The sequence below is a fragment of the Nannobrachium achirus genome, assembly GCF_963921795.1.
Source record: "Nannobrachium achirus genome assembly, chromosome: 2".
Lineage (NCBI taxonomy): Eukaryota > Metazoa > Chordata > Actinopteri > Myctophiformes > Myctophidae > Nannobrachium > Nannobrachium achirus.
This window is the reverse complement of record NC_137811.1, coordinates 73,863,671-73,880,434: the sequence shown is the minus strand read 5'-3', so window position 1 is coordinate 73,880,434 and position 16,764 is coordinate 73,863,671. Positions and strand designations below refer to the sequence as shown.

General features: G+C 41.8%; 1 protein-coding gene across 1 annotated transcript in view; it reads right to left on the bottom strand.

Annotated features, from left to right (window-relative positions):
• Window positions 1-4,135: 4,135 nt before the first annotated feature.
• The window catches only part of LOC308294790 (discoidin, CUB and LCCL domain-containing protein 1), a 66,700-nt gene continuing 54,071 nt past the window's right edge, over window positions 4,136-16,764 (bottom strand). The window contains exons 13-16 of the mRNA XM_080737649.1: window positions 14,067-14,107; window positions 12,836-12,949; window positions 6,156-6,473; window positions 4,136-5,805 (exon numbers count right to left, since the gene is read on the bottom strand). Of these exons, the coding sequence (XP_080593775.1) occupies window positions 5,516-5,805; window positions 6,156-6,473; window positions 12,836-12,949; window positions 14,067-14,107 (763 nt within the window). The 3' untranslated portion in view covers window positions 4,136-5,515. The remainder of the gene's footprint in view (window positions 5,806-6,155; window positions 6,474-12,835; window positions 12,950-14,066; window positions 14,108-16,764) is intronic.

Here is a 16,764-nt window from a genome sequence, read left to right as displayed (position 1 = left end):
TTTGTTAAATGTAACAAATGAAACGTCTGTATACAGTTAGGTCAGACCAGTGGTTCTCAAAGTGAGGTCCAGGGACCCCCAGGGGTCCAAATGGACCCTCTACAGCAGGGGTTTTCAAAGTGGGTGACGGGGCACCCTGGGGTGACGGGGCACCCTGGGGTGCCGCGACGGCAGTCCAGGGGTGCCGCGAGATAATTTGATAATATTTGGAATTTATTTGAAAAGAATATTTAGCATAATTTTAAACTTGAAGTACAAAGTTATTTTCAGTCAGTTCTAACCAAAATGACTATTATCTCAACGTTTTCCTCGCAACATAATCACTAAAATATCGCCACTGTCGGGCAGAAACCTCGTCTCTCCAAGTTTCAAATGTGTACGTCTTTTGGTAAAGCAAAGCCCTGCTTCATCATACAAGACTGTCACACAAAACTAGTGAAAACAGCCGATCTACAAGCACACAACGCCTCGCGATGTGCTTGTAGATCTGCTGTTTTCACTAATTTAGTACATTTTATAGATGATAAATACAAAACGAACGGTTTTGGACATACAAGGTTTCCACCCGACAACGACGATATGCTATAAATATAAGGTGCTGGGAGTGAAAATTATAATGTAGGGCTGCCTCACTGCCTCGGATTAAAAAATATATTTATGGGGTGCCCTGAGACAAAAAAGGTTTGGGAACCCCTGCCTTACAGCTCTGTAACTCTGTGGGTGTACAAATGGAACCAATGGACCTTTACAGCTCTGTAACTCTGTGGGTGTACAAATGGAACCAATGGACCTTTACAGCTCTGTAACTCTGTGGGTGTACAAATGGAACAAATGGACCTTTACAGCTCTGTAACTCTGTGGGTGTACAAATGGAACAAATGGACCTTTACAGCTCTGTAACTCTGTGGGTGTACAAATGGAACAAATGGACCTTTACAGCTCTGTAACTCTGTGGGTGTACAAATGGAACCAATGGACCTTTACAGCTCTGTAACTCTGTGGGTGTACAAATGGAACCAATGGACCTTTACAGCTCTGTAACTCTGTGGGTGTACAAATGGAACAAATGGACCCTTACAGCTCTGTAACTCCGTGGGTGTACAAATGGAACCAATGGACCTTTACAGCTCTGTAACTCTGTGGGTGTACAAATGGAACCAAATGGACCCTTACAGCTCTGTAACTCTGTGGGTGTACAAATGGAACCAAATGGACCCTTACAGCTCTGTAACTCTGTGGGTGTACAAATGGAACCAAATGGACCTTTACAGCTCTGTAACTCTGTGGGTGTACAAATGGAACCAAATGGACCCTTACAGCTCTGTAACTCTGTGGGTGTACAAATGGAACCAAATGGACCTAACCCTTACAGGTACATTTGGTGGTTCCATTTTAAAAGCTTTGAGAAGCACTGTGTTAGATGGTTCTGCAGTGTAAGATAAGCCCATGTATTTTGACTGTAAATGTGTTTTATTTTGTATTCATAGCACCTTCATGTTCAGGACGGTAGCAGCAGTTTGAATCACAATGGATCAGAATATAACAATTATGTTGTGACTCGTTGATACTCGACCCATTAGACCGGGAACGCATCTGTAACCACTTTAACCATTATTCTTCTGATATTTTGACTATTGAAAAATAACAGATATACAAGCTAACAGCGTGGCACCAGGATCCACGCTATGAGATTGAAGATCTGCCATTTTTTTTATCATGAAAATGTGTGCAAATCCTATATGTGATCCAAACCTCCCCACCCGGCCTCGAACTCAGGTCTCCCGCGTGCAAGTCCAATATCTTAACCATATACTCCAAAGGGATGTCCCTATGGAACAAGGGCAGATACTAGACGTTTGAGGCTTCAGGCTGGGGCTGCAACTCTCTCCGCCACATATACATATATATCTTTTTTTTTTTAAGTGAATGTTTATAACTCGGATCTCTTTCACGGGGTCCTGGGGACGAAATAATTTGAGATGGGGGGTCCGCGGTCAAATATAAAATTCGAGGGGGTCCTTGACGTAAAAAAATGTTTGAGCACAGGTTGGCAGAGGGAGCGCAGAGCCCAGGATTACAGCTTAGGCCAGTGTTTCTCAACCACTGTGCCAAGGGGACCTTTGGTGTGCCCCTGAGAAGGGTCAAGTGTGCCCCTTGAAACTGCTTGAAAGCCAGTATTGTATTTATCATTTTAAAAATGATTTAAACTAGTGAAAACAGCCGATCTACAAGCACACAACGCGTAGATCTGCTGTTTTCACTACTGTTGTGCGACAGCCTTGCATGATGAAGCAGGGTTGAGAAACACTGGCTTAGGCAATTGGCACTGGGTGAAAAAAATGGGATAAAAATATTGGAATTTAAAAAAATAAGTTGTTGCACCACTCTCTTCAGAAAACCATTAGGATTTAGAAGCCTTTTTTTTAGGTATTGTTCAGGTCTTAATGGGTTAAACAAACTGCTATTGTCCTACGACATAAATCTCGTTGTGCCTTTGTATCTAAAATGAGTGTTTTAACAATCATTGTGTTAAGAAGTCATTTTGACAACGTTCACATCCTCACAATGCAACCCGGTGATCAACAGGTAGAGGTTTAACCAGTGGGACATGTGTGTGGCTCAATAGAGCCATCTTGTGGTCATATCTTATAACCGCAACAACCTTGAGTTTGACATGTTGGCGCTTCAACAGTATTATGTCAATGTGAATGAACGTGTTTATATTTCTGCTCATTAAAGGGATATTCCACTTTCATCAGGTTAACAGCTTATGGGCTTTTCTCCACACACACACACACACACACACACACACACACACACACACACACACACACACACACACACACACACACACACACACACACACACACACACACACACACACACACACACACACACACACACACACACACACACACACACACACACACATTGTAACTTCAAACTCCATTTTAACCATGATAGATTCATTAAAACACCCATTATTTTTTTCTGGTGACTCATAATACCCTCCTAATACGTGAGCAGGCCGTGTTTTTTCGATAACTTTCTTCTTTTATTTGTAATAATTATTTGGGGAAAATGGAAAAAATTAAATAGAAAAAGATATTATTATTAAAAAAGGTTATCGAAAAAACACGGCCTGCTCACGTATTAGGAGGGTAGAATGAGTCACCAGAAAAAATAATGGGTGTTTTTAATGAATCTATCATGGTTAAAATGGAGTTTGAAGTTACAATGGGTGTGTGTGGGGAGAGGCCCTGGGCCTGGAGGGCCGGGTAACATTTACATCAAATATCTAAATATTCAATCAAGCTAATTAAAAACTGTTCAGGGTGTTCATAAAAGCCTGATTAGACGATACAATTACCAAAAGTTTTTTTGAAAGTGAAATATCCCTTTAACAGTATTATGTTAATGCGAATAAACGGTTTATATTTCTCCTCAGTATTCTCATTCAACTCACAAACTGCCAGCTGTTGTCAGACACCATGCATTATTAAATGTACATTATTTCAACTTTTTGTTTTACAACAAGGGTTCATATTTTAGATTGTAATAAGAGAAAAGAAAAGATGAGTGAGTGTTAAAGTGTTTTCATTTACTTTGTCTATCGTTTTAGCATGTTTAGCGCAATAAGCCAGCAATTTCTATATTACTAGTTAGAGTAACACTACTAGGCAGCCCCCATACAGTAAGTCACATCTGCCCATGAAAGATGGGAAGAATGGTCTTATTGTGTCTAAAGATACATATATTCAGCCACTTGTACGCATGCCCCCAACCACTGAAATAAAAACCATTACAATCTCTAAAACGATAGAAAGGAGTAAATGTAAACATTCTAACACTCATCCTTGATTTTCTCCAAATACAATCTAAAATATGAACAAAGTTGTCCTTTATCACTTTCAGAGTTTTACTGGTAATTGTGTTCATGGAATTATGAATTATGACATTTGACAGGATCTGTATTATTTGGTACCATGTGGAAAGTGTAGTCTGTGATCCATTCAACAAAGACTGCATTAATAAAGCAGATATCAGACAGACTGTAGTTAGACTTGTCTTTCATTTAGCATCATACAGTACATGGTTTATATAAACATATACAAATACACGTATGCAATGCAACAGTTGAATGTTATTGGATGGAAATCAATCAAATCACACTAGTAAAATCTAATGTGTTTTTTTCATTCAGCCCCGAGAGGTACGGGACTACGGGTCCATTTGGCAGTGGACGAAAAGTAACTCTTTGAGAGTGACCAAATGGACCCTTACAGGTCTGTAACTCTGAGAGTGACCAAATGGACCCTTACAGGTCTGTAACTCTGAGAGTGACCAAATGGACCCTTACAGGTCTGTAACTCTGAGAGTGACCAAATGGACCCTTACAGGTCTGTAACTCTGAGAGTGACCAAATGGACCCTTACAGGTCTGTAACTCTGAGAGTGACCAAATGGACCCTTACGGGTCTGTAACTCTGAGAGTGTACTAATGGAACCAAATGGACCCTTACAGGTCCGTAACTCTGAGAGTGTACAAATGGAACCAAATGGACCCTTACAGGTCTGTAACTCTGAGAGTGTACAAATGGAACCAAATGGACCCTTACAGGTCTGTAACTCTGAGAGTGTACAAATGGAACCAAATGGACCCTTACGGGTCCGTAACTCTAAGAGTGTACTAATGGAACCAAATGGACCCTTACGGGTCCGTAACTCTGAGAGTGTAATAATGGAACCAAATGGACCCTTACAGGTATGTGACTCTGAGAGTGTACTAATGGAACCAAATGGACCCTTACAGGTCTGTAACTCTGAGAGTGTACAAATGGAACCAAATGGACCCTTACAGGTCTGTAACTCTGAGAGTGTACACAAATGGAACCAAATGGACCCTTACAGGTCTGTAACTCTGAGAGTGTACTAATGGAACCAAATGGACCCTTACGGATCTGTAACTCTGAGAGTGTACTAATGGAACCAAATGAACCCTTACGGGTCCGTAACTCTGAGAGTGTACTAATGGAACCAAATGGACCCTTACGGGTCCGTAACTCTGAGAGTGCACAAATGGAACCAAATGGACCCTTACGGGTCCGTAACTCTGAGAGTGTACAAATGGAACCAAATGGACCCTTACAGGTCTGTAACTCTGAGAGTGTAATAATGGAACCAACTGGACCCTTACAGGTCTGTAACTCTGAGAGTGTACTAATGGAACCAAATGGACCCTTACAGGTCTGTAACTCTGAGAGTGTGTATACAGATGGAACAGTGAAGATAAAACCGGTTTCCGGCAACGGTTCCAAAACGTGATGGAACAGATTCCCGTTGCATTAAAGAGACGACATCGTTCACTGCATGTTTAGCGCTCCAAAACGTCTTGGCGGGAAGACACCGACTTTGAAGTCTGTTCTGTGTGGTCATTAGTAGAGGTTAGATAATGAGGGAAAAACAAAACAAAAAAAGATGTCCGGGTTCTGTGTCCTGAGTAACGGTGAGTCCATTTAGGTGCACCTGGTCCGTCTCAAAGACGCTTCTTTTCTCTCCGCAGTTTGTGTGCCGTCGCTTGGCGTCCGGGGGCCGTCCCTCCTCACTGGGGCTCGGCGTAGATGGCGCTGGGCGGGCGGGCAGCGTGGGCGTGGCCGTGGGCGTGGCCGGGGGCGTGGCCCTGCGTGGACGGGGTGCAGTAGCCATTGGACAGCACCCGGTGGGAGGGGCAGTCGTACGGAGGCTGGACGGACGATGACGCTGTCCTGGCAGGTTTCACCACACGGTGCGCCCCCTGGTGGTACAGCTGTCAAAAGTATTGTGGCATTTTAGTTTTACATGACGATTAATTGTCATTCAAATGATTGCGATTAACGATTTGTGTTTTTTTTTTTTTTTGTCGTTGACAATTACATTTCTGTTTGGCTTGTAAGGCTTTGACATGGCAGATATGACACATAAGAACCTAGATATACAAAGAAATTACTGAGATATTTGACAACTTTATACTTGAAAAATGTACATCGATAGTGGAAATAGCAGATCTGCTTTGAAAATATATGAACATTTTTCAACATGGAAACGATTATGTGAAAATAATTGCAATTTTGTCAAATAATCCCGATTAGACGATTACGTAATAAGCGACGGGCCCACCTGGTGGGGGTGGTCGGTATGGCTGTGCGTTGCGGCGGGGGGGGCAGGGGGACGCCGCGGCGGGGGGCTCGGGGGCGGGCTGCTCGCTGAACGGTGTAGCGTACTCGGGCTCGGGGGGGAGGGGCTCGGCGTACTCGGGCAGCAGGGCGGGGCCGGGCGTGTCGTAGTGGCTGAAGGGCGTGGTGAAGGGCGTGGTGTAGCCCTCCTCCAGGGGGGCGGGGCGGAACGTAGACCCCGCCTTCTGGCCCCCCGACGACCCCCCCAACGCCGCCGCTGCAGCCGCCGCAGCCACGGCGGCCATGTCAGGCTCTGCGTAGTCTGGAGAGAGAGAGAGAGAGAGAGAGAGAGAGAGAGAGAGGAGAGAGAGAGAGAGAGAGAGGAGAGAGAGAGAGAGAGAGAGAGATGAACATGATTTATAATAATTAGGGCTGGGACTTTAACACATCTGGTGCCAACCCCGAGTTTCCCGAGTTTGTATTGGTACCACCCCTGTGCCAACCCCGAGTTTGGGCCGTTTTTGAAGATTTTTCTTTTTATAACATAATGGCTGCTATATCATGAATGCCTGAACGGATTTCCATTTGGATTTTTTTGTTTGAAAGCTGTGAGCAATGTGCACACACGTGGTGCATGATCTAGGCATGGACATGACATTATCAGTGCACAATGAATTACATGGAAGTCTATGGAGACAGAGGCATATGAAAGTACGAAGGTATTTGCAAATGGCGGGGTATGAGTTAACACAATTTTAAAAAAATTACGCATTTTAATCGCACTTAGTTTTCGCACCACAGAACCTTCAGTTTCGGGCATACTGATCATAGCGATGCACCAACCAAGAAGAGACAACAAACGCAAAGGGAGAAGTAGCCGATCAGAGCGCTTTGCTTGGCCCAGTGGATGCGAAATTTTGATTTAAAAAACTTGTTGATTCACTCGTACAACAAAATGTGTTTTACTTGAAAAAAATGCTTCTCAGGTCAAATATTAATATGCGATTAAACATGCGATTCATTTTTTTAATCTAGTCCCAGCCCTAATCATAATGCTTTGTTTTGTCTGCTTAGGCCTGAACACAAATCTGTGTCATTTGAACCACTAACCATAATCTTTTCTGCTTTATTCTGCTCTTCTGTTATTACTGTACAAAAGCATTATACAACCTGTTCTGTTGTACTGCTCTGCATGTTTCTTCACCATACTGTCCATGCCAAACAGAAACAAACGTTACAGTATTACCCGTATTGCTTCCAAGATCATTGGACTTCCCACACCATCCCAGGCCATTACACGCTTAGCACTCTCAATAACAAGTGACACTGACCATCCTCTGCATCACTTCGACCTCATGCCATCTGGGCGAAGATACAGAACCTTGGCGTGGCACAAAGTTCGGTTTAAAAGGAGTTTTGTCCCCTGAGCCATTGCTGCACTTAAAGGGCCTACACCATGCTTTTAAAACTATATTTTTTGTATAAATATATGCTCAAAATTGAGTCTTAGACAGGTTTTAACCCTCAACAAACACTCTGACCATTCTTTTTGTTTGTTCTAGCTCTACTATAATGAGGCTCTCCAGCTGCAATACCAAAACGGCCTCTGTTTGCTCAGGGGCGCATCTAGTGGGGTTTTTCCACCCCTCCCCCCTCCCCTCCTCTTCACTCCTCCCCGGACCCCACGTTGACAACAAATAATGTTAATATTGGGCCAATACAAAAATAGGATAATGTTGCAGCTCTGATTATAGCCTACTGTAGGCCTATGTTGTATGTTATAGGCCTACTGTCAAATGACACAGGGCGACCGTTGCTAGACCAGACATTACAGAAAGTTAATCTACATTAGACAATCAACCCCACCTGCATTGTATTTATGTATAAAAAAAAAGTAAAAAAAAAAAAAATGTTTTGAAAAAAAAAAAAAATTGAAAAAAAAGTTTTTTGAAAAAAGAAAAGTTTTTTGAAAAAAAAAGTTTTTTGAAAAAAAAAAAGTTTTTTGAAAAAAAAAAAGTTAAAAAAAAAAGGTTTTTTGAAAAAAAAAAGTTTTTGAAAAAAAAGTTTTGAAAAAAAATAGTTTTTTGAAAAAAGACAAATTTTTGAAAAAAAAATGTTTTGAAAAAGAAATTTTTTGAAAAAAAATGTTTAAAAAAAAAAAAAAAAACGGGAATCCGTGTGACGTCACACGGATCAACTCTCAGAACAGCACTGTTCTGAGAACCCGTGGAAAGCTTTTCATCTCTGTCTTCCCAAAACCAGAGAAAGACACAATGGTCAGAAATAGGACTTTGTGAGGATAGAAGGTGCCAGTGGGACCCCAAAAAAAGGTTTTAAAATAGGAAAAGTGAAAATTCATGGTGTAGGTCCTTTAACAATCTGCTAAACAATCGCCCCCGGCGTTAAGAGTTTTTTTTTTCTGTGTACAGTGGGGTACTGATGATCTGTTTTTATGATATGTTTGTGTTGTTATATGGTTATGTGTTGTTTCTTTGTTTGAACAGACTGTGAAAACAAATTTCCCTTCGGGGACAATGAAGATTATTATTATTATTAGATCTGCTATTTTTGAAAAGTCTGGAAAACTTGCACAAATGTTCACGACTTTTCAAAAATAGCCGATCTACATGCTCGCAGTGCGGTTACACCCCGCCACTCCGACATGTCTCCTTTTAGTCCAGGCGTTTCGGGCAGTATTTCGATGTAATCGTGCACTTTATGAAAGAAGCATGAAATTTTAACCTGAATTTCGCCAGATGGTGGCAGCATTGCGTTGCATTGCTTTACCATCTGGGCTCGGTCCGGCAGAGTTGATAACACTCGTAAAGTCCCGGGCCGGACCAATCAGCGGCAGCTATGGGCGGGCTCTGAGCGGCTCTGAGCCAATAGAGTCTGATTGCAGACCACGTGGAAACCCAGGAGGCAGATTCTGGGTGCAACGTCATGCAGACAGGCCAATATGAGTGGTTGGAGTTGGCACTCCCAGACTGTGACAGAGAGACGGCCATATCCAATCACCTGCTATAGAATTTGAAAAAATGGCCCGCCCCTTACATCGGTTCTGCCGGAGCGAGCCCAGATGGTAAGCAATGCAACGCAATGCTGTCACCATCTGGCGAAAGTCAGGTTATGAAATTTGGCACGCAGTTAGAACATGCCATATGGAACATTTTTGGCTATAGGGGCATCGCAGATTTGTCTTGGGAAACTTGTGGGAGCCAATTAAAGTTGGGCTCTCATAGACTTTACTATAGAGTAAAATAATACAAAAAATACATAATGCTTTAAGTAGCATGTAAGGGGTCAAACTATGTGTTTTTTGGGATTCTGAATCCAATGCAAGCATTTGTTTTGCAGGAGAAACATTCCTTGGGCTAAAAACGGAACCCATAAAACTATGGTTTAGTGATGAGTCATCACTTTTCAAAGTTTTGTGGCGGCCGTTTCTCGGAAAGGAATGTTTTTCGTGCAAAACAAATTGGATTGCATTGGATTCAGAATCCCGAATAACACCTAGTTTGACCCCTCACATGCTACTTAAAGCATATTTATTTTTTGTATTATTTGACTCTATAGTAAAGTCCCAACTTTAATTGGCTCCCACAAGTTTCCCAAGACAAATCTGCGATGCCCCTATAGCCAAAAATGTTCCATATTATGAACCTAAATACAAATACCTACATTGGACATAAAATAAATACATTTTAATACTACTATAGTCATTAACCTGCTAATATAGACAGAATTAAAGCAGGTCATGTTTGGAATTGTGACAGCTGAAATCAATAATATATCAATATTCCAGTATTAACCTGCGGGCCACATTAAGTGAAGGTGGGGGCCGCATGTGGCCCCCGGGCCGCCAGTTGCCCATGTATGCTCTAACCCTTACCCTATGGAAGTGTTGCCACTCCGACAATAAGAAGTCAATGTCGGAGCGGCGACATGTCGGAATGGAGAGCAGTCACCTCGCAGCGCGGCACCTGGGCGAACAGGATTTTGGGTGAATGGACGACGTGTTACCATATAAACGGTATGTTGATTGTTTTTAGCACCTAACTCCCTTCTCCCCCTTTCTGAAATTCTGAAAATAATCATTTGTTGTCAGTAAATGAGCCCAGTAACATCCGCTACACTCCCACAGCACCGTGATGAGTGGATCATTGAGTGCATTGCATAACAACATGTCTACGTTTACAGCATTTACACTACAGACAGACAGACAGAGAGAGAGAGACAGAAGAGTCCTTCCAGATAGTGAAACTCCTTTGAGTGAAAGTCTTCCATGATCGTACAGTGTTGGACTTGTTGTCCCCAGTGCTACTGAGTGGGTCCCTTCATGAGGGGGGGGGTCTGGCCCAGACCACTTGACGTGTGTGTGTGTGTGTGTGTGTGTGTGTGTGTGGGGGGGGGGTTTCACCCCCCGAGCCCAGAGGGCACCGCGGAGCGGGAGAGCTATTTTAATTAGACAGGCTTTTAGAAGAGGGGCTGTGATTGTCTTATTAGAGCAGCCAGAGGACCGCTGGCCTGGGGACCACTGGACCTCTCAGTCTGGTGGGGGGGGGGGGGGGGGGGGGGGGACCACTGGACCTCTCAGTCTGGTGGGGGGGGGGCTGCAATTAAAGAGCCTCTTTCTTTCAGAGCCGCTCTGTGGAGCACAGAAAGGAATGTTTATAGTGTAACCATGGTGACGGGGCGAGCAAGGGGCAAGAATGGACGACCCATGGAGAGAGAGAGAGAGAGAAAACAGAGAGAGAGAGAGAGAGAGAGTGAGTTAAAACCTACTCCGAGACATTACAGTACATGTTCGGGGTTGGGACAAATTAACCCAAACTCTAAAAAGCAAGATTTAGAACCAACTAGTCCTGACTCCTGTGCCCGGGGCTGTGCACAGTATATGAATGTACAGTATATGAGTGCACAAGTGATGGGGAACTTAAAGTTACATGTAACTGAGTTACGTAACTAAGTTACATTTTGCTGTAACTTGCTGGTAACTGAGTTACATTCATATTTCTGTAACTCGTCAAGTAACTGAGATACTTTTTGGGTCATTTTTGTCTCAAGTTACAAGTTAAAAGAAGTTACAAGCGAAGTTATAGTTTTACATTTTAAGTTTTGTTAAGATTGACGATCATCATTTTCTTCTTTTTTTTTTACTTTATTTTAGGAACACAGATGTTTGCTAAAGAAAATGTCAACCTTTTTGAAATAAAACAAAACTCAGTTGAGAGGCATATTTCTGCTGGCATGTGACTTTTTTTGTGATTATATTTTGTTTCAACTCAAGTTACTCAAGTTACTGTTTCTATGTAACTTGAAACTTTATAAGTTACATTTCTACAGGGGTATAACTTTAACTTGATCAAATTACTGCCATGGATTGAATGTCCCTGAGGAGTCTCCAAAGTCATGTTGGAAAACCCAGTCTGGTGCCTGTTGGGCAGAACAGTTATCCTGGGTGCCAGCCTGTTCGCTCCGTTCCGCGGTTGGTTTTGTCTCTCCGCAATCTCAGTCTGGAACGCCTCCCATCTCCAAGGGGAGGTGGGGTATAGAAAGCGAGTGGAATCCAACCGCGGCTTCCTATTTGGTCTGTGGTGCGGGGGGGCGGGACAAATACACCAGTGTGTACTGGCTGGCTGATGACGTAGCGAACCTAACCCTACTCTGATTCGTTGGAACAACACCCAATCAGCAACGACCTCGCTACGTCACAACGGACGTTCAGAAATACGAGTCAACTGAATCATTTCCAGACTGTGATGCGGAGAGACAAAACAAATCGCGGAACGGAGCGAACAGGCTGGCACCGCCAGGCTAGAAGTGACGTCATTACGTGCGCATCCTGCATCAAAAACTCATTCAAGTCGCCCAGGGACTCATTCATGTCAGTCACAGTGATAGGACTTCACCGTGACTGACTATGATGGCCTCCACTTGTTTTCTCACTTTAGGTGGATAGCTTATCACCTACAATTTGCGGTGACAGGCTCTTCACCACAGACTCTGATAGGGGCTTAAGAAGTCAGGTTTAGGCATTAGGCAAGAGGTATGGCTGGTTTTCTCTTAAAGGGGCACTCCACCACTTTTCAACCTATGTTCATATAATTGGTCCTCACTCAAAAATAGCTTTTCTTTTTTTTTTTTTTTTCCCAGAGGAGGGCTGTGGGCTGGTCAGAAACCCATAGTCTTGTGACATCATCGATTACCAATCCAGCTTATAGAAACTGCAGGCTTTCTATTCCTGAAAAGTTGCAATTTTAAAGTGGAAGCCATTGTTCTCGCGATATTAAAAATCTAAATATTTTTTTCAAAAATATTGATTACATTTTTTTTTTGGGAAAATGATGAGGTCACAAGACTATGGATTCTGAACTTCCCACAGCTCTCCTAGGAGACTTGGACTGAGTAGAAAAAAATGGTGATATTTTATCATGAACATTAGTGAGGACCTATTATATGAAGACAGGTTGAAAAGTGGTGAACTACTCCTTTAAGTGTTGCACGCCGGTGTCGTGCACACATGTGTTCTTTTCGTCGCGTTTAAAAAATATATACAAAAGCCATTCATAAAATCACAATATGTGTGTGTGTGTGTGTGTGTGTGTGTGTGTGTGTGTGTGTGTGTGTGTGTGTGTGTGTGTGTGTGTGTGTGTGTGTGCGTGCGTGCGTGCGTGTGTGTACCATTGAGTGGGGGTCCAGGCAGGCTGTCGTGGACCCCCCTCTCCAGAGGGTAGGAGATGAGCTCAGAGTGTGGGCAGGACGGGAGACCCTTCCCCTGGAAGCTCTGACAGCCTGCTGTATGTGCACGCACACACACACACACACACACACACACACACACACACACACACACACACACACACACACACACACACACACACACACACACACACACACACACACACACACACACACACACGTCAGATGGAAGAGAGGAGTGGAGGAAGTTAAAGGAGTAGTTCACACCCAAAATGACTTTTTTTTCTATTGATTAGTCACGCCATGGAGAGTGGAGTTCAATAATATTTTTTGTTTTTTGTCACATTCCTAAGACAAAAATTTGGTTCGAGTAAATTAACCCCCATTGATTCCGGATGGGGACCCGTTTAGAAACGGGTCCCCATCCGGAACGAATGTGGGTACATTTATTGTTATCACATTTTTTTCTTAGGAATGCTGACAAAAAACAAAAAATATTATTGAACTCCACTCTCCATGGCGTGACTAATCAATAGAAAAAAAGTCATTTTGGGTGTGAACTACTCCTTTAACCCTTAAGTGCTGTTCGGGTCATTTTGACCCGTTTTACATTTTCATTTGGAAAAAAAAGGTAGAAGTTGAAAATGTTTCCACCTGAAACTCACTGGCCTTAAAGATTCTTCTGAGATGAACATGTAAAAAAAATATTTTTGCACTACACCCATGCTACACCCCCCTCATATTTTTTGAACCTTAAGTGCTGTTCGGGTCATTTTGACCCGGAAGCACAGAAATACACAGTATTATGCCAAAACACAGACACACAGTCACCCCCACTTCTAACACCCCCCTTCCGAAGCCCCATTCCGAACCCTCCCCCCCTTCCTATAAGCATGAGCAATATTGCCAGTATTAAATTAAGTAGTTTTTTTTACATGGATTTCAGCTAAATCAGTAAAAACGCCTAGCTCTTTCAGTGTTTAATGTGATATAGCAAAGCAGAAATGCAAACATTTACCAAATATATCATATGAATTGTTTGGTATTGAGTCAAAGTCAATGTATCATGATGATTTGTTAAGTTAAAATTTATATTAGTGTTGTTTTTTTTAAACCAAATATCCACCGGGTCAAAATGACCCGAACAGAACGAAGGTGTAGTGAATCTGAACAGAACTTAAACGGTTGGAATGTAGAGTCGAGTTTTGTTTACCTTTGGCCAAGGAGTAGCTCTTCATCTGAGCTGCCTGGTTCCTGGAGGGGAGAGAGAGGAGAATGGATTAGAATGAATTATTTATACTAGCCCTTACCCGTTCAAAGATATGAGCTCCGAAATGATGTGCAGTGTGTGGGTTATGGGGTGTGCACTGTGCACACAGTATATGAGGGATGGAAAGTAACTTTCTGGTGCTTGCATGATAATATGTAGGAGCATCAATGTAAGAAATACCCGTTTCGTTTAAAGGCTACAGAGATACTGTGTACCGATCTACATGACAACATCTGAAAGAGGGCCAGCCAACATGTGTTTGATATGTTTGATGGGACGCAAAGAAGCCAAGAGTTAAACTTAAAACATTGCAACAAAACAAAGACAGAGATGGGTTGGCATTACCTAATCTAATTTATTACTATTATGCAGCACAGATTAAATCTATCCTGATCTGGACGAACAATAAAATGAATCCTAAATGGAAGCTTATGGAGTCTAAACTGGTTGAGTCACTCAGTACTCTGATTTTCACAGCTTTTAATAAAGCACAGATTAAAACACTCAACCACTCTATACACAATACTTTCAAAATTTGGAAAACAATATGTAAAATAAGTAAAGTCAAAGAACAAGAAATGACTCTTATGAGAGAAATGTCACGGGACTCAGATTTCACTCCAAATACTATGGATCAAGTTTTTAAGATATGGGAAGGGAAAGGTCTCACAAGATTCTATCAAATGTACAAGGAAGACGAGGTGGTCTCTTTTGAATATTTAGTAGATCAATATGGAATTGCTAGAAATCAATTTCATCGTTATTTGCAAGTGAGGAGCTACCTCAAAGATCAGCTTAAAATTAGAACTCTTGGAAACCTTCACCCTCTCTTGAGATATATAATAAAATCGCATCAAAGAAATGAATACAGAAATACAATTGGACAACTTTATGAAATATTTCAGGAAAATAAACCTGAAGATTTAGTTTACATTAAGGACAAGTGGGATAAAGAACTGAGAATTACTATAAATGGAAACGAGTGGAATCAGAGTTTCAAAGACATTTTTCTTTTTTTTAAGATCACCATTCTGGCAGGAATACGCCTGGAAAATAAATATAAGGTACTTTCAAACAACTCTGTCAATATCTAAGTATAATTTAAACTCTGGCTGCTGGAAGGAATGCGGGGAGACTAATGCGGATCACACCCATATATTCCTCACATGCCCCAAAATACAAACTTTCTGGCCAAGAGTCACACAAACAATAGAACAAATATTTGGGAGAGCTTTAAACTTACAAAATCACAATATACTCCTTGGAACACGTCCCCAAAGTCTGCAAAGTCGAGACTTATACCTTTTTTGGATCTTGAGAATTACAGCGCTCAAACAAATATCAAGGAGTTGGAAAGGTTTTGAACCTCCCAGGGTAGAGAAATGGTGGAAAAAAATGGAGGACATGTACCTTATGGAGAAGGTGACCTATAAAATGAATGGCAAGGAAAATTTCTTCGAAAAAAGGTGGGCCTCTTATTTTTTAAATAAGGATGACATGTCTATTTAATTTTTACTTTTGTTTTTGTTTTTTGCTTTTCATTCAAACCTAAAGTATTCTATTAATTTAAACAATAGCAGTTTTTTCTTTTTAATGAAATGACAACAATTACATAACAAAGCCTCCCCCTTTTCTTTTTTTTCTTATACAAGTCTGGTGTATCTTTGTTTTTTCTTTGTAAATGTTTTTGTTTTCAGGTTTTTGTGTGGGGTTGAGGGTCTGCACTTTAAAAAAAAAAAGTGTCAAAATGTCTTTAAAAATGGACATAACATGTAATGATAATATTATATTAATGAAAATCAGTGAGTGTTACATGTATTTGACACAATAAAGTATAAAAAAAAATAGAATGAATTATTAGTTTCCTTGTTTGACAGGGACAGTGATTATACCTTGTCGTGGAACTCTGATCAATCAATAATCAATGAGCCAGTGAGGAGACAAGACAATGTTTAGGTGGTGGTGGTCAAGTTCATGTAAATGATTGATCTCATGGTCAGAAATACATTTATCAAGTCCAGTGTTGATTCCGTCGACTAAAACTATGACGAAAAATGTTTTTTTTCACTGACTAAAACGAAATAAAAACGAAATAAAAAATAAGCTGTGATGACTAAAACTAAGACTAAATATATTGACAATTTCGTCAACAAAATAAAAACTAGACTAAAATGTTAGGTAGGGACTAGTGGAGAAGAGTCAATTTATGTTTGTTTGCTCACCGGTGTTGAGTGCTGAAAATAGCCGATCTACAAGCTCACAACGCGTCGCAACGTATCTTTTGAATCACGATATATACGATACCTCTGAAAAGGCATATCGTTGACACACTGTATCGTCTCAGCGATAATTATCACCATATCGCCCACCCCTAATCAATCATGACAATCTGGGACATGTGGAGCGTCGTCCAGGGTGTTTTAGGGAAGGGAGAAGAGTCTGGGACACGTGGAGCGTCGTCCAGGGTGTTTTAGGGAAGGGAGAAGAGTCTGGGACACGTGGAGCGTCGTCCAGGGTGTTTTAGGGAAGGGAGAAGAGTCTGGGACGCGTGGAGCGTCGTCCAGGGTGTTTTAGGGAAGGGAGAAGAGTCTGGGACGCGTGGAGCGTCGTCCAGGGTGTTTTAGGGAAGGGAGAAGAGTCT